Source organism: Ambystoma mexicanum, chromosome 7p (assembly GCF_040938575.1).
Source record: "Ambystoma mexicanum isolate Mex_15411 chromosome 7p, UKY_AmexF1_1, whole genome shotgun sequence".
Classification (NCBI taxonomy): domain Eukaryota; kingdom Metazoa; phylum Chordata; class Amphibia; order Caudata; family Ambystomatidae; genus Ambystoma; species Ambystoma mexicanum.
In genome coordinates this window covers 474,057,477-474,080,452 of record NC_090939.1, presented here as the reverse complement: position 1 = coordinate 474,080,452, position 22,976 = coordinate 474,057,477, and the positions used below count along the sequence as shown (strand labels likewise).

At 49.0% G+C, this 22,976-nt stretch overlaps 1 protein-coding gene across 5 annotated transcripts in view; it reads left to right on the top strand.

Moving 5' to 3' along the window:
• Positions 1 to 22,976, top strand: part of KDM6A (lysine demethylase 6A) — a 1,954,130-nt gene that overhangs the window by 1,698,091 nt on the left and 233,063 nt on the right. For all 5 annotated transcript variants that reach the window (XM_069636498.1, XM_069636499.1, XM_069636495.1 and 2 more), the window contains one exon: positions 15,087 to 15,201. In XM_069636498.1, the coding sequence (XP_069492599.1) occupies positions 15,087 to 15,201 (115 nt within the window). The remainder of the gene's footprint in view (positions 1 to 15,086; positions 15,202 to 22,976) is intronic.

The following is a 22,976-nucleotide window of genomic DNA, read 5'->3' as shown; positions in this document are numbered from 1 at the left end:
ATCAGATAGATATCCCTTCCAGCGTCAGCTGATCAGAAATTGTTTTGACAGGGGGCTTGGTGCACATCGACTTCGCAGCCAATCCGTCTTGCCTCAACACCATAGTCATCAACTCTGGACGTGACATCAGTCGCATATGTACCGCATCACTACGCCCCTGCAACTCCGTTCCTTTTTTCAGCATGCTGCTCTAGGAACATGTCTCACAAGATTCATTTTTTTCCCACCAAATTTACGATTTGTCGCAATTTTGAATGTGTGGCTTCAAGCGCTGCAAGGACTGCAGTTCCATGATGTCCATCACGGTCCCACCAGTCTACGTGTGGTGCCTCTGTCTTGGTCAAGTCACTGAGGGCTGTGGTTCTTATAAGAAAATGAACCCAAAATCACTGAGGGAAAGGGTTGCAAAACTCGCAGCGGGAGGGCCCCCGTCTAAATCACTGTTTTGCTCGACCCCCAGGTCATCGGAGATCGATACGGAGTGGCATTATTCTGAAAAGGAGGATGGGCATCATTAAAAAACTAAAGAGGTTGCACCAGGGACGTCATTTGGGGGTCGCCAGAGGTCGCAACTGCGACCTCTGTGGTCTCCCTTGCGACCTCTGTGGTCTCCGTTGCGACCTCTGTTAAAAAAAAAGAAATAAAAAAAAAAATAGTTTTTTTTTTTTTTTTTCGTTTTTTGTAATGCAAGGTCCTGGAGTGGCTGGCTCTCATGTTCAGGCCCTTTAACAAAAAAATAATAAGACAAATAAGAACAGGAGTGCCACAAGTCTAACACTTTCAGCACTGACCCTAAATAGGAAACCAAATAATGTGTCTTTCTGGAATTCTGTACAATAATTGCTAAACTCATTAAAGGTTTATTTCAGGCACACTTCAGGGGGTGAGTCACTGATTTAGTCTGTTCTTAAACGCCTCAACTCAGCCTTTAATCCTTCTGAGGTCGATAAATGAGTACCAAGACAGGTTGGGTGATATTGGGTGTATATTTTTTCTATATAAAGCGCTTAAGTGTTAGTGCTATATAGTAACACATCATTATCATTTGGTCATGGACGTCTGCTTGCATTCACAGTAATTTGGTAATATGGGCCTATACACACTGACCTTAACGCTACATATGACAATCCATTCTTGCATGAAATGTACATCACATTATAGTGATATCGTAACCATATTTTTCGTACTGTACAATGCTGTGATGTCACTTCCTGTTTTGGCAACGGGTGAAAGGTTCGTGTTCCATCGCTTCCCGCGATATCACTTCGGGGTGGGGTCAAATGATATCAGTTCCTGTGATGTCATCAGGGGTCAAGGGTCGTGTGATGTCACTTCCGCTACCCCTGGCATTTTGGTGAAATGACGTCCCTGGGTTGCACTCTCGAAGCCATTCCTCTTGCTCTCATAAAAAGAAAAGGTGCCATCGGCATAGGCATGGATCCGTCTCGTCGGATGAGGCCGGTAGATGGTCATCCAGGGCAGAGTGTGGAGGCTTTTAAGGAGCAAATGCTTGAGATGTTAAGAAAGCAGCTGCAGGTATAGATGACCCCTTGAAGCAGCATGCTTTGGTGGCTCCAGTGGCACCCAGTTCTCCTGGCCCCAAGCTGATGTAATTGTCGCTTTCAAGGTCTCCGGCCTGGCTCAGAGTAAAGTCGGCTCGGCATCGCTCCTATCCAGTGCGCCTCCAGTGCTGATGTGTCCTTCGGTGCCGGCAGTGGTACTGTTGAAACCGGCTTCGACAGCCGAGCGGTCCTACCACCTCAGTTGAGAACACATTTTTTAGACACTGTCGACGATTTTTGATAACTGGACGACCAGGTGTCTAGTGGCCTCGACCCTGCTTATGCAGTTGCTGGAGGCAGGGATTTCTTTGCCTACCAGGCGGATTTAGTCACCCTAGCGTAGGGCCTTCATGATGCCAGTGTCCTGGACACCTCCCCGGACTTGGAGACACAGCAAGCCCATCCCTATGGGCATGCAAATACTTAAGACTAGGACATAGTAGACCTGGTGGAGTGCCCCAGCCAGAACTTTGTCAGACTATGAGCTCACAGATATTTTGGATGAGGGACCCTCTACTGAGAGGGACATGCCATTTAATGTGGCTATTGCCAACCCCATTGCCACCTTGTGGCAGTGACCATGCACTGCACCCTCTGTAAACTCTGACTTCACTAAAAAGTACAGGCCGGCAAGGGGACACCCTGTCTAACTCTCCACTCACCCTACTCCAGAGAGACTAGTCGCGCAGGCGGCCACAGTGAACACCAGGTCAGCCACACTTGTCTACACACCCTACGGATAGGTTAAAAAGGTTGATGCCCTAACCAAAAAGGTCTTCTCTTCTAGGAGTTTGGCCCGTAAGGCGATCAACGTGTCCTGCGCCTTGACCATGTACTCGTTTGGCCTGTGGCAGGCTATCTGGGAAGCCGAACAGTACGTTCCCAAAGGGGAAATGGTTGAAGTCTTTGAGAGAATTGTGGACGATGACAGAGGTGGCTCGGCAGTCGTTGCAGACAGGTCTGGACTTTGCAGACTGCGTGGGATGTTCTATGGGATCAGCCACAACCGTCTTGAGGAGACAGGCATACCTACACACATCAGGATTCTCACCTAACGTCCAGAACAAGCTACTGGACATTGCATTTGACGGCGAGAATCTGTTCGGCCCAAAGACTGATGAGTCCCTGGAAATGTTTAAGGACTCGAAGTTAGCCACAAAGTCTGTAGACCTAGCTGTTCAGCAGCCCCCAAAGCTTCCCTTTACTTAGACGCAGAGAGGTTACAGACGTTACGCCAGCTTTCGTAGCAAGTCGCAGCTCCCGTAAACCAGGCAGCGGCGGAGGCGTTTCCCATGCTCCCGAAGGATCAGGGGGCCTCCAGAGGCTGGCAGGGGCGGCTCGCCCTCAAAGACTCTTTGATTTCTCACCCCATGTTTCCCTGGTTGGAGGACAGATAGGTGAGCACTGGGCCCAATGGCAGGAGATCACCTCTGATGCCTGGGCGCTCTACATCATCCAGCAGGGTTTGCTTTCTGCCTTTCTTGCAACGGCCGCCAGACATGCCACCACCACCACCACCTCCTCAGCAACTGGAACTGGAGCTCCAAGAAGAGCTGCAAGCCCTACTTTTGAAGGGTGCCATGGAAGAGGTACCTCCTGAGCAGAGCAGATCGGGATGGTATTCCGGGTATTTCCTGGTACCCAAGATAGGGGGGGATCACCTCAATGCCTTGAACAAGTTCTTGAGGAAGAACAAGTTCAAGATGGTGACATTGAGAGAATTTCTCCATGCTCTCAGGTTTCAGAACTGGCTGATGTCGATAGATACCCAGGACACACATTTTCATGTGCTGATCCATCAAATGCACAGGAAATTCCTCATAGGGCACAAGCACTACCAATTCAAGGTGCTACCCTTTGGGTTGACCTCAGACCCAAGTGTCTTCACCAAGCTCATGGCGGTAGTCGCGGCTCACCTCAGAATATCTGGCGTCCATGTGTTTTCTATACCTGGACGACTGGCTGATCCGAGGAAAGCCGACAGAGCAGGTTTTGTCCCATCTCGAGAGATCGGGTTAGCCCTGAAGGCGTTTACTCCCTGCCTGAAAGCGAAGCATGTCCTGATTATAATGGACAATACGGTGGCCATTCATTACCTGAATGAGCAAGGTGGCGTATGCTCCCCTCCCCTGTGCAGAGAGGCGATGCAGCTGTGGTTCTGCCTTTTAGAGAATCCGATCTTGGTCTCAGCGGTACATCTTGCAGGAACAGAGAACGGATTGGCAGACGCTCTGCAGGCAGAGCACGGTCTCGCACGAGTGGGAAGTGTGCCGGGAATTGCTAGAGGAGGTCTTCTCTCAATGGGGTACCTCAGCGGTGGACCGTTTGCCATGGAGTCCAACAGGAATTGCAGACAGCTTTGCTCGAGGGAATTCCCAGCGAGAGGTGCACTGGGGGATGATTTTCTGGTGGGGTGGACCTTCAGTCTCTACTATGCCTTCCCTCTGATTCCCGTCATTCCTTGGGTTCTCTTCAGGAACTAGAGGAGATTCTGAGCGACCCTGATCTTGATTGCCCAGGATTGGGTGAGAAGAACGTAGCACTCAATCTCCTGGACTTAACTATCTGCCCACCTCTTTGATTGTCTCGTCAGCCAGATGTTCTGTCTGAGTTGGACGGTCGAGTACTCCACCCGAACCCAGAATCCCTCAACCTACATGCGTGGCTCTTGAGAGGATGAGAAAAGATGACTGGGAACTCTCAGAGGAAGTACTTGAGGTGCTGCTAGCTGCACGTAAACAGTCAACAAGAACACTTAATGCGTGCATGTGGAGAGGATTTGATGCGTGGTGCAGGGAGCACAAGGTTGACCCTTTCTCCTGCACCACCACTACGGTGATGGACTTCCTTCCTTCACTAGCCTCATCAGGCCTTCTTTTCACCACAGTCGAAGGATACTTGGCGGTTTTGCCTGTGTTCAAAAGGTCTCTGGATCAAAGATCTTTCTTTACAATCCTGGTTATGGCCCAATTCCTGAATGGCCTTGTGAATACGTTTCTGCCTGTTAGCTTTCTTGTTCCAGACTGGGACCTTAACTTGGAGAACCAAGTTAAGGTCCCAGTCTTACTTGCCTTATGGTGGATCCATTTGAGCCTTTGCACTCACTTTAAAGGCAGCTTTTTTAGTGGCATTACATCAGCCAGACGGGTCGGGGAGTTGCAGGCCCCGACATGCGCAGGCTGCCTTTTCTTTGTTTTTTCATGGAGAACGTTTCTTTGAAGGTGTGGCCGGGGTTTTTACCAAAAGTGGTCTGAGTTTCACCAGTCCCAAAACATTGATCTGCCAGTATTGTATCCGCCTCCGCACCCCTCCACGGATAGGGAGCAATTTCATAGGCTGGACCAAAAGAGGGCTTTTGGTTTGTGTATGGCGAGAACAGCAACGTTTAGGAAACAGGACCAACTATTTGTGGCCTTCTCGATGTCTGGAAAGGGTTGGCAGTCTCTAAGCAAACCATCTCTAGGTGGATCACACTCTGCATCTCCGAATACTATCTCAATGCAGGGATGGAGCTACCTCCAGGCATCAGGGCATACTCCACAAGGGTGGGTGGCTGCCTCTTTCGCTCTGCAAAGAGTGGGTGCCAGTGAAGGACAACTGCCTGGCAGCAACTTGCTCCTCACTGCATAGCTTCACCAAACAATTCTACCTGGATGTAGCCTGTGGAGCAGACGCTCGTTTTGGGAGAGCAGTTTACAAAGTTTCCTTCTATAGGGAATTTCATCCCGTCTCCTTCCCACTTGTGGAGTCAATTTGATGAGGAATCTGCGGAAGAAAGGCAATCCATTGAAGGAGAAATAACTTACTGTAATGTTCTTTCCGTGGATTCTTCTCCCGCAGATTCCTCATCACCCTCCCATCCATTCCCGCTACGAAAGTACCTGCAGCTTATGACTGCCTTCTCTACCGGGAGAATGAGGTGAGCACTTGTTGAGTCTTCAGTACACCTTGGGGCTGTGTTCCGCATTCTTTTTGCAGTCTCGTTACCTCAGGTTTAAAATGATGTAAAAAAAACCTGCTTGAGGTTTTTTCTCTTCTCATGAGTGGTGGCTCTTTAGCCGAATATTCTGATCATTCCTCTGCAGAGGATGAACTCGGGATCGGGGGTTGGGGGTGTGTGGATGGGTTGGGGGCAGCGCTGAGGTACAGGGGCCTAGTGACATGATACATATACGACTGACGACTGACTGTGGTAGAAGAATCCATAGAAGGAACATTACGGTAAGTAATTTCTCTTTCAAACTCCTTTCCTTCCTACATATTAATCCTCGAATCTTTTTATTACTAAACTTGTTACTTATTCTTTTCTAACTAAGGTGCTAGTCAGTCAGTCGTGAATGGCCAAAAGAAGAAAGCCTGCTGTGCAAAACTAGCCTAACTGACCTTACCACTATGAAAACTAACGTGTGGAGAATGACTCGCTTCTCCTGAGGGTACCTCTAGTACCAGTGGTATAGGATTTTTTATCAATATGCAATCCTCTAATAGGGTTTCTTGATTTCTTGGATTAGTCTTTTTAATTCCTCTGTTGCGACCTGGAGTTTTCCCTTCTCCTTGGGGGTCCCTTTTGGGAATCTTTTACAAGCTATAGTTTCCTGGTTGCTGTCTCCAGCATATCTTGGGCAAACGGTATTATTCCCGGCCGATTATATCTCGGCTTGCTTTGGTCAACTTGATTCTTTACTGGGTTTAATTGTATAGTTCTTCTGAACTCTTAATCACAATACGCCTTTTTATATTCTCTTATTGTACAAAAAGTCCCAGTGGCTTTCATCCTGCCCTGTGGTTTTCTCATGCTGGGGTTGCGCGGTGGCTCTGGCATCCCAGTCTGCAGTCTCAGGTGAGTTTGAAACGTACAGATTTCGCGCTTTGTGCTTGCTCTGCCTCTTGTAGTGTTACGAAGTGTGGGGCCTGCCTGGGGTTGCTTATGTGTGTCTCTTCTCTCACTGTGGTTCTTTTGGTGTACGTTATTTAACTTACTCGTCCCAGTATACTGGGTATTTGACTTTAAAGGGAAAGGTTCCTTTTCTGGAATATATTGGCATCTATTTGGAGTTTCCCAGTCGTGACATTTAAAAGTTTGTTATTGTGGAACATGCCATGTAGGCCACAGTGTGCAGAACTGTTGGAAGTGCCTCACGGGATCAGGATTCCTTGTCCCCTCAGGGGGAGTCTCTCCCCAGTGAGGTCCCACTTTTTTCTTGACCCCTAGGTAGGGTGTTGCGGAGCAGGATCACCTACCTAACCTCACAGTGGTTGCTCCCCCCTTGGCGGAAGGACGCATTCCCTCGATGCGTTACAGCCCCCCTGTAAGGGTGCAGAAGTACAAGTCTGACACACTGGTGGTATGGTGATTGGCAAAGACTTTTATTATGGTAGAAAGCAAAGAAAATGAAAATTTAGCTCGCTCTATTTCTAAGATGTGGTTTTCCTGCCTCAGCAAAAGTGCTGCGGAATCTGTCAGGATGTCCAAAGTAAAGAGTCTACTGTCCTGTCAAAAAACCTATTTCCTTCCATTACACTATGAATGAAACTAAATAATTGTGGGGGCTTCAATAGCACCAAACCAAGACTGTGTTTTGAGGGAATTGCCTCCCTTCCCCAGGTTACAGTCTTGTTCTGAAGCAACATAAAGTTTCAAGTTCTTAAAGTACAGTTCACAAGAAATATCCCTTTTTCGTCATAGTTGTTTTTCCTATGGTATTCTTGGGATGACCAACTTGCTCAGGCACTGTGCTCCTCTACCTAGCTCCATCACCATGCGGCCTGAAAACATCCTGAGCCATGGTGGTGGAGCTGACCTGGATCGAAGGCCTGCATTTGCCGCCTCATTTACTTTGGTGCTTCGGCCCATTTCCATGATGGCAGACGCAATGTTCGCATTGAAGGGGCCTGCTGCAGTCCACCCGCAATGCCTTGTGATAAGCTGATGACTGAATATTATCTGCTTTTGGCAAGGAGCTGGCCGGCAAAGACACCCCCACCTCCATCCCCCTCGCCCAGCAGGCGGCCCCTTAGTAGGGACAGCATCCCTGTCTGGGCCTGTCAGGGCGAGGACTACGCTGCTGTGCCTCTTGTATGTTTTCCACATTTGCGCCCATTCGACATCACTTTTTCGCTTCACCAGATCCTTCCACCTGATGTGCTGCACTGCAATTTCCATGATGTATGGTAAGGTCGTCTCCCCCCTCCTTTCCCGTGACTGTACTTAACAGGATATTCTCTCATTGTCCCACTGACTTCGCTCTTGCCTCTGCACTTGGCAAGCCTTGTGCTCACTCAACTTTCCGCAAATGTTTGTTTATTGTATTTATATAGTGCTTTAAGTCTTTCCTCAATAACAGATCCATGAGGGTCTTTGCACGCTCCTTTTTCAACCTTTTAGTTGAAAACGCTAAAGGTTGAAAACGCTAAAGGGTTCTCGTACCCGTGGATCCTGAGTGGTATCCACAGGCTTCTGGTTACCAATTCCTCTGTTTCCTCTCCCCTTCACTCCCGCAGATTGCTACGGCAACTCTGTTGGCGGAAATCTGCTTGCTTGCAGCGAGTCAGGCAGTTGGGGAAATTACCAGCCTCACAGCGAGGAGAGTGCTTCTATTCACAAGTTTTCACCATTCACATAAAGAACCATGCTGGCCTGAGAGTTGGGTTGGACTTTAATTCCTTGAATCTTTTCCTTCCCCTCCAAAAATTCAAGATGGTTACCCCAGCCTTCATTGCAGACACCTTGTGTATGGGAGAAATGTGCTCCCTGGATCTGAAGTGTGCCTACCTACACGTCCGGATTTGGGATTCCCATCGGTCCTTCCTGAGGTTCTGGATCATTAGTTTTCACTTTTAATACTTGGTTCTGTACCCTAATGGAGACACTATGCAATCTGAGATTTTGTATCGATCTCAAAAAGTTTGTTACTGCCCACGCAGACGCTAACCTTCACAGGTCTTATATGGGACACGAGGACTGTGAGGATCTTCCCCTCAGCGGACAAGATCACAACTATGAAGAGGGCAACTTGGCATTTTCTCAGCAGAGCAACAACCTCGGCGTGGTGGTACCAACACCTGTTGGGAGACCTAGCTGCATGTCTCCTCACAGCGCCACGTACGAGGCTCAAAATGAGGAGGCTGCAGCTTCACTTCTCAGTCTCCTGGAATCACGAGAAGGGATCTCGGCTGGGCAAGTCAGCATACCACAACATCTCCACTAGGATCTAGTCTGGTGGGGTACAGACAACAACCTGCGGCTAGGTTGTCCCTTCCGGCAGCCTACACCTCAGGTCACTGCTCTTGGAGCATTATTTTGCTCCCTTTAGATTAAGACTTGGCTGGTGGCAGTGGTATCTACCCTAACTTTTCTACCGCAATTATCTTATATAAACGTGGTAATGTTTTAGGCTATTATATTGGCCTCGAACATAAACCCGCTTGACCAAATACATTTCATTTTAGCTCCGGCTGCGTTTATTCACGTTTTCTTTTTGTTAAAGTCTTCATCGTGTTTTTCTCTGCGCTGGGATGACTCCTTTGTTCGCTGTCTTTTTGCGGGCTTCTGCACAGAAGCTCTCGTTAAGGCGCCTGAAAGTCTAGGTAGGCAGGATGTGAGGGAGGGATCTCCGGACCCCTGCCATGGGTTCCCTTGGTAACCCAAGTCACACTGCTGTTTGATTGGCTGAGGGGACTGTCCTTGCCAGGACAGCCACCCTGCTGTGATTGACAGCCAGGCTGTATGAATGGGGGAAAACTGCATAAAAAGCAGGTCTCTGGGACTGGAAAGGCAGAGTCGCCACTGGAACGAAAGAACCAACGAGGAACTGGCAGAAGAGGACCCCTACAACGACTGAAATGCTTGGTGAAGCCCTGCTGCCGGTCGGAATCTTCAGAATCCGACCACAGAGAAGATGCTCCTGGAAACCTCTTCCTTTGAGCTGGTGGGACCAACCAGTTCGCTCAAACTGCAAGCCAGGACCCCTCCTCTGGTCGAATTAGCTGTACAGAGCTACAGTGGGTCGGATAGCCAGGATGGTCTGACCCTGCTTGGGTTTTAAGGAGCGCACCTTTTATTTGTTGCTTTGTTCTGCTGCTGCTTTCTTCCCTGGGTAGTGCAGGACCCTCCAGTCTTCCTACTTCTTGTCAGTCCGACAGTCTCTTCAGGAACCGTGAGCCTGCAGGAACTACCAGGAACGTCCGCCTCAGCTACAACTCCCTCTCCGTTTTAAGGTACTGTGCAAATCCGGTTGTCTGTTTCGTTCAACCGCAGTGAAAGTGTTTGAAATCTTTCTCCAATCCCAGGGCTTGTCCTTCTCTTCTCTTTGAACTAACTTTTGCATCAACCAACCTCGTCTGGAAACCGTGCCACGAACTTTACCGCAAACTACCCTGAACTGTGTGATCTTGAGCAAACGACTTTTGACCCATTGACTTTGGCCCTAAGCCTTTTCTACCTGATTCTATCTCTGTAGTTCCTCTTGTTCAATTGCCCGGAGTACTTACCTGTTGGTGTGATTTAATTTCTATTAACTTTGTCTTTCCCTACCTTTTAAATTGCTGGAGTGCCATTTTGCTCCCACTTCATTTTGTGAGCTTAACTTGTCTGGAACTTATTGGGAGTGGTGTGGTATATTAAGAGTTTGATTTTTAAACTGCTTATAATAGTGTAATGTTATACAACTGAAGAGTGAAATAAATGTATATTCTTTTACTTGAAAACCTTGACTCGGTGTTTGTCTGAATCATAGTAATTGCTGTCCTTTGTGTAACTTTTTGATACTGCTCCCTTACTCTTGAGATAAGTCTGGCTGCTCTGCTACTGCTACCACTTTAACTTTGTAGTACAGGCTTGTGCCAAAGGTGAAATTGTACTGTCACTTGTAGTCTTAATTGTGTGTGGTGTTCCCAAAGGGCACTGCATATAATTCTGCCTAACAGTCACCATTACCACAAACTCATCCCTAGAACGATTGGGGGGCAGGGTGCTCCCTGGACAGCCACAGTGTCCATGGAGTATGGTCTTTTCAGGAAAAGCTGGAGCCCATCAACTGGCTCGAGATGATGGCCATCTGGCTGGCACTCAAAGCCTTCCTCCCCATGACCTCCGGCAAATCTATCTGCATTCAGACAGACTGCTCCACCTTCATGTACTACATCAAAAAGCAAGGCGGCACCAGGTCTCCCCCACTTTGCAGACTGTCAATCGACATTTTGGAGTGGGCTCTGGCGAACAACATGCACTTTTTTGCAATCCACCTGCCTGGGGAGTCCAACCTAGAGGTGGATAGGCTCAGCAGGTTGGGATCGGACAACTACGAACGGCAGTTGAACGAGAACTTCCTTCAGGGGATCTTCACCAGGTGGGATCACCCACAGGTGGACCTATTCGTCACCAGTACCAACAGGAGATGCTCCCGGTTTACCTCATGGCTGGATCAAGACAGGGGTTTGTTAGGCAGCACGTTGCAGATCCCGTGGAACAAAAACGCATCCATCCCCCTCCCCCAGTCCCCTGGTGCACAGGGTCATCTCCAGGGTCAGGGAGTCGCAGAGCCTTTGGCTCATCCTAATAGCGCCATGGTGGCCAGCGAGACCCTGGTTCTCGGAACTTCTCAGCCTGTCGGATCAACCCATGGTACACCTCCTGGTGGGCCCAGCCCACTTACTTTCCCAGCAAAGGGGCATAGTGGTTCACCCCGCTCAGCAGAAGTTGGCCCTTGCGGCTTGGTTCCTGAACAGTTTACCCTGAAGCATCTCCACCTGTCCCACGCTAACCTGGTTATCATACAAGGGACTAGGAGCAACCCTACCAGGAGCCAGTGCAAAAGCAAGTGGACCAGGTTCTGTCACTGGGCAGAATCAAGGGAAATTGGTCCACTGACTTGTTCGCTGGACAACGTTCTATCCTTCTCAGCGCACCTGACCCATTCAGGGGTGCAGGTAGATACATGCGGCAAGTATCTGGCGGCCATTGGGGCCTACAAGAACTTTGGCGTGGAGGTCTTTCATTCTCGATTCCGGTGGTTAAGAGGCGAGTCTGACCAGATTGTATCCACCTATCAAAAAACCACACCCGGTCTGGGACCTTTAATGTGGGGCTGAGCGCCTTGGGGCATAAACCATTTGAGCCCACGGCGTCCGCGGACATCAGGCTAGTTACCATCAAGACGGCCCTGCTAGTGGGTCTTACCTCGGCACGCTGAATCAGTGAAATCCAGGTCTTGGTTGCTTCAGAGCTATATACTACATATCACAGGGACAAGATGGTGCTTAGAACACACCCTGCATTTATTCCTAAGGTAGTCTCCTCTTTTCACCTGAATGAGGAGATGGCGTTACCGGCATTGTTTGCAGACCCTAAGGATGATGCTTAGAAGGTATTGCACTGTCTGGGTGTCAGACTTGTGCTAAGATTTTACCTGGACAGAACCAAGAGCTTCTGTAAATCGGGCACCCTCTTCATCACCTTTGGGGGATCAAAACAAGGCTATCAGACCTCCAAGGCTTCCATAGCAAGGTGGATGGTTATGGCCATCAAGGAGGTGTACGAGGGGCAGCACAAGCCCTTGCCAGCAAACATGCACACCCACGCCAAGGCCACAGCGGTAGCTTTCCAAAGGCATGTCCTGTGGTAGACTATCAGCAAAGCGGCTATGTGGGCTACTGCCTCTGCCTTCTGCAAACACTATATCTTGGATGCTAGCACCAGGTCGGATGCAGCATTTGGCCAGGCCGTGTTGAGGAACTTGTTTTCTTAAGAGGGGCAACACTCTCTACCCTGGGGCTTCTTTCAGTTGTAAACGCCCATACAGTATGGAGGAAAGGGGACAGGACGTAGGAGTAATTATAAGTTACTCACCGTAGTGACTAACGTACTACTAGTCCCCTTTCCTCCATATGCCCCACCATACTCCCCTGTAATAAAACTGGTGTCATTATGCAATGTTAATATTGTCGCCGCGTCAAAGGCGACTGAGGAGTGGTGCTGGTGGGCAGAGTCAGGGGAGTGCCTGCTCCCAGGGCCCACCCAGCACGCATCTAAATTTAAAGGTGTATATGGATGTTCTAGTGAATAAGGTTCTGTCTCCCGTGCCTAGCGAGGGACGCCCATACAGTAAGGAGGAAAGGGGACTGTGGACTAGGAGTAAGTTAGTCACTACAGTGAGTAACTTACAATTTTTTGTCCTAGTCTTGACATGATTACTCTACTGGCTTAGGTGGATTCTTCCTCGTCTCGGTTTTCTCATGCACTCCATATCGGTCGCCCCTACTCCTCCTCATCTCAGTATGTCTCACGGGGGTGGGGTTTTCTATTCTGCAGAAACATATGAAAGTGTTTGTGTAGGGATAAAGGATTTGGGGAGGGTAGGGGAGGAGTAGGTAGATAGTGTGTGCTTCCATAATAATAGTCACTGTTGTCATAGGGGGTTTCTCTCCACATGAGATCCTCTCGCTGAGTCCACTCCCAGGGGGGCACTGTCGGGTAGTGGCCTCACCTCCCTGGCCTCATGTGACAATACCTTGGGATTCGTCACACTCCACACCTCAGTTTAATTCTTTCTGCGCCCTAGCACTCTGTTCAGAATCCAATCTTTTTGGGACTAAAAAGGTTTTGTACTCGTGATGCTGACATTCTGGTCCCTAAACCATTGGGGCTTAAGCACTGCTAGGACTGCAGCTCGAAGATGTCTATCACGGACCCACTCAACGTGTGTGTGGTGTTGGACATTAAATCTAGCTATGCTGTTCCTGCCAGCACATTAACCCGAAGGCCCTTGGGGAACAATCATAGACTTTAGCAATTGGGCAACCCCCTTTGAATGTCTTTGCCTCGATCGGCCACAAGCTCCTTGGACCCTGATACCGAAGGCCATACGCCTGAGGAGGACAGACCTCGCAAGAAGGCAAAGAAGGTGATCTCATTCGTGGAGCGACTTCCACCGTTCGTCGACCACAGCCTCCCACAAGAATAAGAGGAGTTGATGCACAGGTGAATCTGATTTGTAGAAGGCGAGGGGTAAAGCATACCCGAATAAGGATGCCCCCAACAGAGGAGTGAGGAGGCATTTAAGATCCAAATTATCCATTTGTCTGAGAATGCAGAGGCAGGTACAGCTCCCGCCACTATACAAGAGGCGATTCAGGCACCAGTTGCGCCGAGAGGTTTTCTGGTGGCAAGTTAGCCACGGCTGGTCTTGCACACTCTGACTCGACCTTTATGTTCTTGAAGCCGACCACAGTGCAGATGTCACTGGATCAGTTTGTTGGTCATGGATCGGTCTTTCCTGCTGGAATCGAGAGCAGAGTTCTTTTAGTCGATGAGGATCTTTTACGAGGATGGGGACCAATTTCCTTTTGGAATGGGCCCAATGGGAGTGAGACAAATGTGTTGAATTCTTCACAGAACAGGCTGATGTCCTGGCCTTGGCCAAAGGGCTGCTCGAGGCAAGCTTGCTAGTCACCTCGACTGACCTCAATATGCTTTTAGTGACTCCCTACACCCATTCCAATGCTCAATATAGGAAAAGAGTTGAGAAGGTGATACTAGCTCTGAGTTTTCGACCCCCACCCCATCAAAGCCCTGCAGTCCTACGACCTGACTGATATGCTCGATAAGAGTCCTCACTCAGAAAGGACTTTGCCGTTCAACGCATCTATATCTGATCCCATCAGGGCTTTATGGCAACGCCCATGTTTGACACCTGCCGAGCTGCCAAAGAGCTACTAACAGGCCAGGGTCGACTTGCCTTTTTCGATCTGCCCGCCCTACCCCTGAGGAGCTTGTGGCGATTAGTTCACGGGCCACATTGTCCACCTCAAGCCTGCCGATGGAGAAGCAGTCCAAAAAAGACAGCCACTCTGGCCAAGAGGATATTCCTGTCAGGTGAGTATGGTGCTCAAGGCAATTCACGCCGGTTGTGCTTTTGCCAAATATTTACAGGTATTGTGGAGGATGATAATGCAAGTGGCAGACCAACTGCCAGCAGGAGAGACTACAGTTGGGCATTTGGACATGGTGCGCGATAGGAAGGAGGTGGCGTTCAAGGGAGAAAAGCATCCCTTAGAAGAATTATTTGCTACCCTTTGATCTTTTTTCTGTTGAATCCCAATTTACCTTCACAGCTTCCTTGTGGTGCTCTATTTATGAGGATTCACTTATGAACTTTGTTTCTTCAGCAGTTCCCTGTCCTCTGTGCCCGGGGATAACTAGCTGTCTTATTGATGGAATGATTGCATAATTTCACTGCTCGATCCGCAGTTCATTGAGGTCCATGAGTGGTTCACTGAGCACCCCACAGTGCTTTCGTCTAGTCTTCAACTTGAAACTTTGTCATTTCACTAAATGATGAATCTGTGGTAATATCAGAACAACTTTACAGAAGGTAATGCACTTTGTTTTAGCCTCAGTAAATAAATCTGAAATGACTTTTGAAATGCAAAGAACTGCTTTTCTTTTGGCATCTTTTTTGGAGCTCAATATGGGAATACATAAGTGATCCAGTTTTGAGTACTGGTCTTTGTTTATACTTGTTTCAGGACATCAAGAAAACAACAATTTTTGTTCTGTGAACATTAACATTGGCCCTGGTGACTGTGAATGGTTTGTGGTTCCTGAAACGTATTGGAGTGTTTTGAATGACTTCTGTGAGAAGTAAGTACTTTCTGAAAACAACTAAACACGCAAGCACCTTTTTATGGTCTGAAATTAAACCACATTGGCTGTATTAAGTGTGTCAAATGATTGCGAGGTAAACTAGACCATTTCAGTTTAATGATGAATGAATATGACTGCCATTTACTCAATTACTTTCTAGACTTTTGTAATTTTAGGTGCCTTGTTTACATTTGTCATCTCATAATAGATTCAGAATTTTCAAAGTATTGTGTAAACTATTATGCTTCTCCTGCTGTCATACACCTTTACAACTATCCGCACATTGTGTTATATCTGATAGAATCAGAGAATTCATCCAGATTTCTTCCTTCTACAGATTCCTCATCTTTTGAAATGGTCTTGGTGTAGATTGGATCTAGATAAATCATAAAATAGACAACCGGGTTATCCCTTGTAATCATTGTGGCCCTGGTACCAATGGTGTTGAAAATGGCTGTCCCAAGTGCATATATATTTTTAAGGATCTATTTTATTGGCATTTTCAACATTTATAAAACTCCCCCCTCCCTAACCATTCCCCGTGACCCTTCCCTTCACCCCCAACACAACAGTAAACAAGTGGACATCGTATTGTGCTCATACGTCCCGTCCCCTTTCCTCCATTCTTGTGGGAGTCCCCCAACATGGGGACGGTACTGGAACCTTTGGCAGAGAAAGTGCGAGCTACCCCTTCTGCTGTTATTCTGCTTTCAAATAGGGGCAGATGTGAGGTTGCCAGTGATCGATCAAGTTGTATTGATAGAACACTTCTGGTGCCAACAAAGAATATCAAGATTATGGAAAATGAGAAAAAAGCCCTTAATTGATAACTGGGTGACAGATTTGGAAACACTTTCCAAGTATGAAAAACACAGGATGAGGAAACAAAACCTGGAGGGAATATATCTGGAGTCCTGAGGACCATTTAATGACTTATATGGCTGAGCGCTGGTTATATACAACTAGTGTGGGAGGATGTTGATTGTTGATATAGGTTATTAGTGTGTAGTATAATTTGGCAGGTTTATGTTCACAATATATTTGTGTTTGTATAGTATTGTTTTGTAGTGTCTGTGTTGTCTGTTTGGTTCTATCAAATGAATAAATGTATTGTATATGGGGATACTGAGTATTGTGTATAATCCCAATGAGAGGGAATATTATCTTTGAAGCTTTCATATACAGGAACCAAATGTTGTTTGCATGTAACCTAAAATCAAAATAAAGTGGGGAACAAATGTACTCCTACGTCCTGTCCCCTTTCCTCCATATTGTATGTATGGGCGTCCCTTGCTAGGGATGGGAGACAGAACCTTTTTCACAAGAAAAAATCTTCTTCCTCTTTAAATTTAGAGGCACGCGGGAGCGTGGCCCTGAGAGCATGCGCTCCTCTGTCCCCGGCCACCGGCGCCACTCCGTAGTCCTCTTTTCGGCGTCAACAGGAACGGACCGCTTTCTCCAGCACGCCTAGGTTTGGCTTCGGCCTTGTAATTCCACGCGCACTTCCCTAGATACGGTCTTTTGTTTTTAGTCAGGTACTCGGTCCTTGGACGGTGCGCTCCTCCTCAGCGCATGTCAAAGTCCTTGGACTTCAGCGGGTGTCCAGCCTGCGATGGGCTCTTCCCTACGACCGACCCCCACGCTCTTTGCCTCCGCTGCCTTGGCCCTGACAACGGCTGGCAAGGTTGTACCGCGTACGACTCGCTTACACCCCACGCTCTCAAGAACAGGTTAGCTCAGTGGAGAGAGCTCTTCGAAAGATCGCCTCCAGAGGACTTGAAGAACTTGGTCGGACACAAGTCTAGGGCCACTCTTTTCATCAGCACCCCGCAAGTGTGACTCCTTTTCTAGGAAACGTCTGAGCAGGCGGGACCATCCAGGTTCTAACACCAGCACAGTTACTGAGGCTGTTTCAGCTACCGGTCACCAGGCCGAGGGGTCGCTATAACCTGCCAGTGAGGTCGCTGAGCGACCACAAGGTTCTTTTACAGGTTGTCTACCCGAGGGGCTACGCCCTACTACCGGACAAATGTCTGAAGGGGCGCCTGTACGTGTTAGGGAGAATTCTCATAAATGGCTGATTTCCCTTACCTAATGAGTCCCTCATCAGCTTTGCTGGATTTCTAGGATTTTATTTTTCACCTGGTAAGAGTGTGATCCTTTTTCCCCACTCTTACATGTGTTTTGCTCTGTGTGTTTTTACTTTTTGTGTGATCTTGAGCACTGGAGCCTCACCTACTCCATGGCCTCATATTTCTCATGTGTGTTACACAGCACCTTCAGTGCAGTGACACAGGGTTGTCTTTGAGACTTCCCACCGGCTCCATTTTCTGGGGCTGACTACTGTCCCCCAGAAAAGGTAAAGTTGCCATTAACTTTATTTTAGTCACTTAAACCACAGACCCAGTACACCCGATCTTACATGGAGGATTGGAAAGGGTTAATTCTTATCCCTTTTTGTCTGTGTCTCTTGGAGCATTGTTTCGCTCCCTTTACATCAAGACTTGGCTGGTGGCAGTGGTAACTACCCTAACTTTTCTACAGCGGTTATCTTATATAACCATGGTATTGTTTCGGGCTATTATATTGGCCTCGAACATAAACCTGCTTGACCAAATACATTTTATTTTGGCTCCGGCTGAGTTTATTCGCCATTTCCTTTTGTTAAAGTCTTTCTCGTATTTTTCTCTGCAAGCCAAACCGGGGATGATTCCTTTGTTCTCAGTTTTTCGCGGGCTTCTGCACAGAAGCCCTCTTTAAGGCGCCTGAAAGTCTAGGTAGGCAGGATGTGAGGGAGGTATCTTCGGACCCCTGCCATGGGTTCCTTTGGTAACCCAAGTCGCACTCCTGTTTGATTGGCTGAGGGGAGTGTCCTTGCCAGGACAGCCACCCTGCTGCGTGATTGACAGCCAGGCTGTATGAATGGGGGAAAACTGAATAAAAAGCAGGTCTCGGGGACTGGAAAGGCAGAGTCGCCACTGGAACGAAAGAACCAACGGGGAGCTGATGGAAGAGGACCCCTAAAAACGACTGAACTGCCCGGTGAAGCCCTGCTGCAGGTCCGAATCTTCAGTATCCGACGACAGAGAAGATCCTCCAGGAAACCTCTTCCCTTGAGCTTGAGCTTCCCTTGGGACCAATCAGTTCACCCAAACTGCAAGCCAGGACCCCTCCTCTGCTCGAGTTCGCTGTACAGAGCTACAGTGGGCCGGATAGCCAGGAAGGTCGGACTCTGCTTGGCTTTTAAGGAGCGCACCTTTTATTCGTTGCTTTGCTCTGCTGCTGGTTTCTTCCCTGGGTAGTGCAGGACCCTCCAGTCTTCCTACTTCTTGTCAGTCCGACAGTCGCTTCAGGAACCGTGAGCCTGCAGGAACTACCAGGAACGTACGCCTCAGCTACAGCTTCCTCTCCGTTTTAAGGTATTGTGCAAATCCGGTTGCTCGTTTCGTTCAACTGCAGTGAAAGTGTTTGAAATCTTTCTCCAATCCGAGGGCTTGTCTTTCTCTTCTCTTTGAACTAACTTTTCTACCAACCAACCAACCTCGTCCAGAAACCGTGCCACGAACTTTACCGCAAACTACACTGAACTGTATTATCTTGAGCAAACGATTTTTGAACCATTGACATTGGCCCTAAGCCTTTTCTATCTGATTTTATCATTGTAGTTTCGCTTGTTCGCTCGCCCTCAGTACTTACCTGTTGGTGTGAATTCATTGCTGTTAACTTCTGTCTTTCCCTCTTTTTTAAATTGCTGGAGTGCCATTTTGCTCCCACTTCATTTTGTGAGCTTAGCTTGTCTGGAATTTAAGGGAAGTGGTGTAGTGTATTATTAAGAGTATGTTTTTTAGACTGCTTATAATAGTGTAATGTTATAAAACTGAAGAGTGAAATCAATGTATATCCTTTTACTAGAAAACCTTGAGTCAGTGTTTGCCTGAATCATAGTAATTGCTGTCCTTTGTGTAACTATTTGATACTGCTCACTTACTCTTGAGATAAGTCTGGCTGCTCCGCTACTGCTACCACTATAACTGTGTAGTACAGGCTTGTACCAAAGGTGAAATTGTACTGTCACTTGTAGTCTTAATTGTGTGTGGTGTTCCCGAACGGTACTGCATATAATTCTGCCTAACAACCTTTCAGGTTCTCACACCAGCACGGGTACCGAGGCTAATTCAGCTACCGGCCGTCAGGCCGAGGGGTGTTTAGATCCTTCCGGAGACAGTGTTGAGGGACCGCAAGGTTCTTTTACTGGGTGTTCTTCCAAGGGGCTACGCCCTTGTACCTGCAACATGTCTGAAGGGGCGCCTGCACGCAGCACTGCCGGCGATACTGCCGAGGGGGAGACATGCGTACCAGGCTTCAGACTGAGGTGCAGGGTAGGTCTCATGCTCCATCGCCAAGAGTCTTGGAGGAGGCTGGGCCCAGTGAGCAAAGTACCACGACTTTGGGACATGTCATGCAGCTCGATAAGATGGCCGCTGTGCCAGACAAGATGGCCGCTCATCCAATACCGCCCTGAGGAACGGAGCAGGTGGGAGAATGAGTTACAAGGTGGGACTGGTGTCAACCAGGTACGTGGCCTACAGCTTATCCATCAGCAGCGCAGGGCAGGTTAACCCCGCAAACAGCTAGACAGAGCACGCACCGGCCTCAGCAGCCGCCCACTACCCTGTCAATATCACATGTCACCCCACCGGCCTGCAAGGACAGGTTCATTGAAAAGTTCCTCACCCTCATGAGATCTCCTCAGATGGGGGCCATCCTTAAGGATGTTATCAGGGACATGCTCCCTCCGGCCCCTCCACCTGCACCTATAGTCATTACTCCTATGGCTCCAGCGGTGCAGGCCCCGGTGCAACCCCTGCTGGCCAAGCCGGTTCCTTCGATTCGGGCTCCCCTGCCTCCCACGGTTCAGGCGGTTCCGTACTAGCCTCCGCTGCAGCCTCCGGCTCCGCTATCTACACCTCAGCCCTCCGCACTCTTCCACCCGCTCCGGACCAACCGGACGCCCTGGTGGACACAGATGAGGAAGAAGACCCCGACACACCATCGTCAGCCAAGGCCTTCCATGAACGACTTGCAGGTCTGGCAGAGTACTTGGGATTTCCTCAACCCAAAGTCGAGCAACCGGAGGCGGGGGTACTTGCTGAGGTCCTCACTCTACGCCCAGCAGCTAGAAAGGGGATCCTGATGCAGAACGTTGTCGCCTTGGCCAAGAAGGGGTGGCACAAACCCCACTCAGCTCAGCCTGTCAATCGGTGCCTGGATGCCAAATCTAGGCAAATAGAGGGGGGTCCACTCTTGCTGTCCCACCCTCAACCACCCTCTTTGGTGATTGCTGCAGCGTCATTCTACTCAAAGCCTCAGTCGTCTTCGGCCACCTCGTCCTAGGTGCTGCTAGGCAAGGGGGAGAAGAACTTGGAGGCGTACGGGAAGAAGCTTTATTTCCAACGCTTTGCTGCATCTTCGTCAATCCAACGCGGATGCCATGCTGGCAGCCGTTAACCAGAGGCTTTGGCGGGAAATAGGCAAATTCCTCCCAGAACTTCCGGTGCAGAGCCAGTCACGATTCAAGGCGGGACTGGCAGAGGCAAAAATGGTGGGGCAAGACATTGTGGAGTCCAGCGTGGCCCACATTGACACCTCTGGCCGGGCCATATCCATCGCCACGGACATGAGAAGGACTGCCTGGCTTGGAGGTACTAAATTCAACCCAGATGTCCAGGACCGCATATTGGACCTTCCATTCGAGGGTGGCGACTTCTTTCACTCCTCCACGGGTGAAGAATTAGATAAAAAGAACAGCTCACAAACCGTGAAGTCTTTTATTCTTACGAAGGCCACGCCCAAAGCGTACACCCAGTCCAATCCCGGGGGCGTGTCTGGAGGGTTCCTAGGCTTCCAAGAACAGAGGTCCAGACAACCTGACCATTCCCCGAGTCAGCATCAGAGAAAACAATGGGGGGCAAGGACTTTTTCAATTCCCCCTCCTCCGCAACAGCTTTGGAGAGAAAGAAGGCATGACACCCCTTCCGGGTCCACGTGTCTCCGATGGGGGTCCGGCTTGCTTACCACATGCCATTTTAGCACCAAAACTTTTCGGACTCCTGGATCCTCTGTAGTCTCCACGGGGTACCGCCTACCGGTCTCTTCCTCTGCACCCTCCTATCCCACAGATTGGGACAGCAACTCTGTTGGCAGAGATCCGGTCGCTAGTCGAGAGCCAGGCAGAACCCTTTCCTCCCTGCTGTATGGGCATCCCTCGCCAGGGACGGGAGACGGATCCTTTTTTCACCAGAAAAAAATCTTCTTCACCTTTAAATTTAAAGGCCCTGGGAGCATGCTATCCCCTTGACTCCGCCCTCTGGTGCCACTCCCCAGTCCTCTTTTCCACGACGACAGGAACGGACCTCTTTCACCAGCACGCTTTGGTTTGGCTTTGGCCTTGTAATTCCATGCGCTCTTCCCCCGGATACTGTCTTTTGTCTTCTAAACTTTAATTGGGTACTCGGTCCTCTGGCACCACGTTCCTCCCCGGCGCACGTCGTCATGCTTGGGCTTCATCAGGTGTCCAGCCTGCGAAGGGCTCTTCCCTACGTCCGACCCCCACGCTCTTTGCCTCCGCTGCCTTGGCCCCGACCCCGGCTGTGAATGTTGTACCGCGTGTGATGTGCTTACACCGCGCGCTCTGAAAAACAGGTTAGCTCAGTGGTGAGAGCTCTGTGAAAGATGTGCTCCAGAGGACTTGAAGCACTTCATCAGACACAAGTCTCAAGGCCCAAGGTAGGGCCACTCTTTTAATCAGCAACCCGCAGGGGCGACTCCTTTCCTAGGAGCCGTCCGAGCGGGAGGAACCGTCCAGGTTCTAACACCAGCACAGGTACCGAGGCTGTTTCAGCTACCGGCCGCCAGGCTGAAGGGTCGCTAGATCCTGCCGGTGAGGTCGCTGAGGGGCCGCAAGGTTCTTTTACCGGGTGTGCATCTGAAGGACTATGCCCTACTTCTAGACGCAGCTAGAACGGGGATTCCTATGCTAAAGGATTTTGTCGCTGTAAAGACCGCAGTGGGGTGTCTGTACTTCTGCTCTCTGTATGGTAGAGGAGAGGCACAGAGGACCCCAGCCAAGATTCTCTATTATTGGTACGTGGTCGAGCAATTAAGGCCTAACTTCTCAGGAGGTGATGCAGGCTGGTTCTTAAATACAGTGTAGTCCTTAAGCACCCACAAAGGAATGTCCGCACACTTGACGGGGCCCCTAGGGGACCCTCGCGTATGGAAACAAGGGACAATCACCACACACGAACTGATACGCCAGACACAAGGTTCAATTCCCAAAAGCTAGGGTTTATTGCAAAGCAAATAGTCTGTTGGCCAACTGGGTCTCACGTCCCGCAACGTGTGTCTCCAGACCCCGAGGGACGCAAGAGAGCGAGAATTTTACAGCAGTTACATATATACAAAGCAAACATCTTGCTAACAGTAATGCCATATTCAATACCGCCAATAATGTATTTCCTTTGAAATGGATTCGATGATTGACAATTGTGACGGATATGACCCCTTCAGACATTCATTTAGAAACAGTTTGCAATTTGCAGACATGATTCTTTGTTTTAGAGAACACACTGCTCCTGTTCTTACAAGTAAGCTGAGTGCAGGGGAGAGACACTTTCCAGGTCTTGCTATCTTCTAATTTCTATTCCTGTGCTAGGGGTCAACTCGCTCTCCAGGGCTCAGTGAAGAGGGGCCATAAAAGAGAGCATAATTCA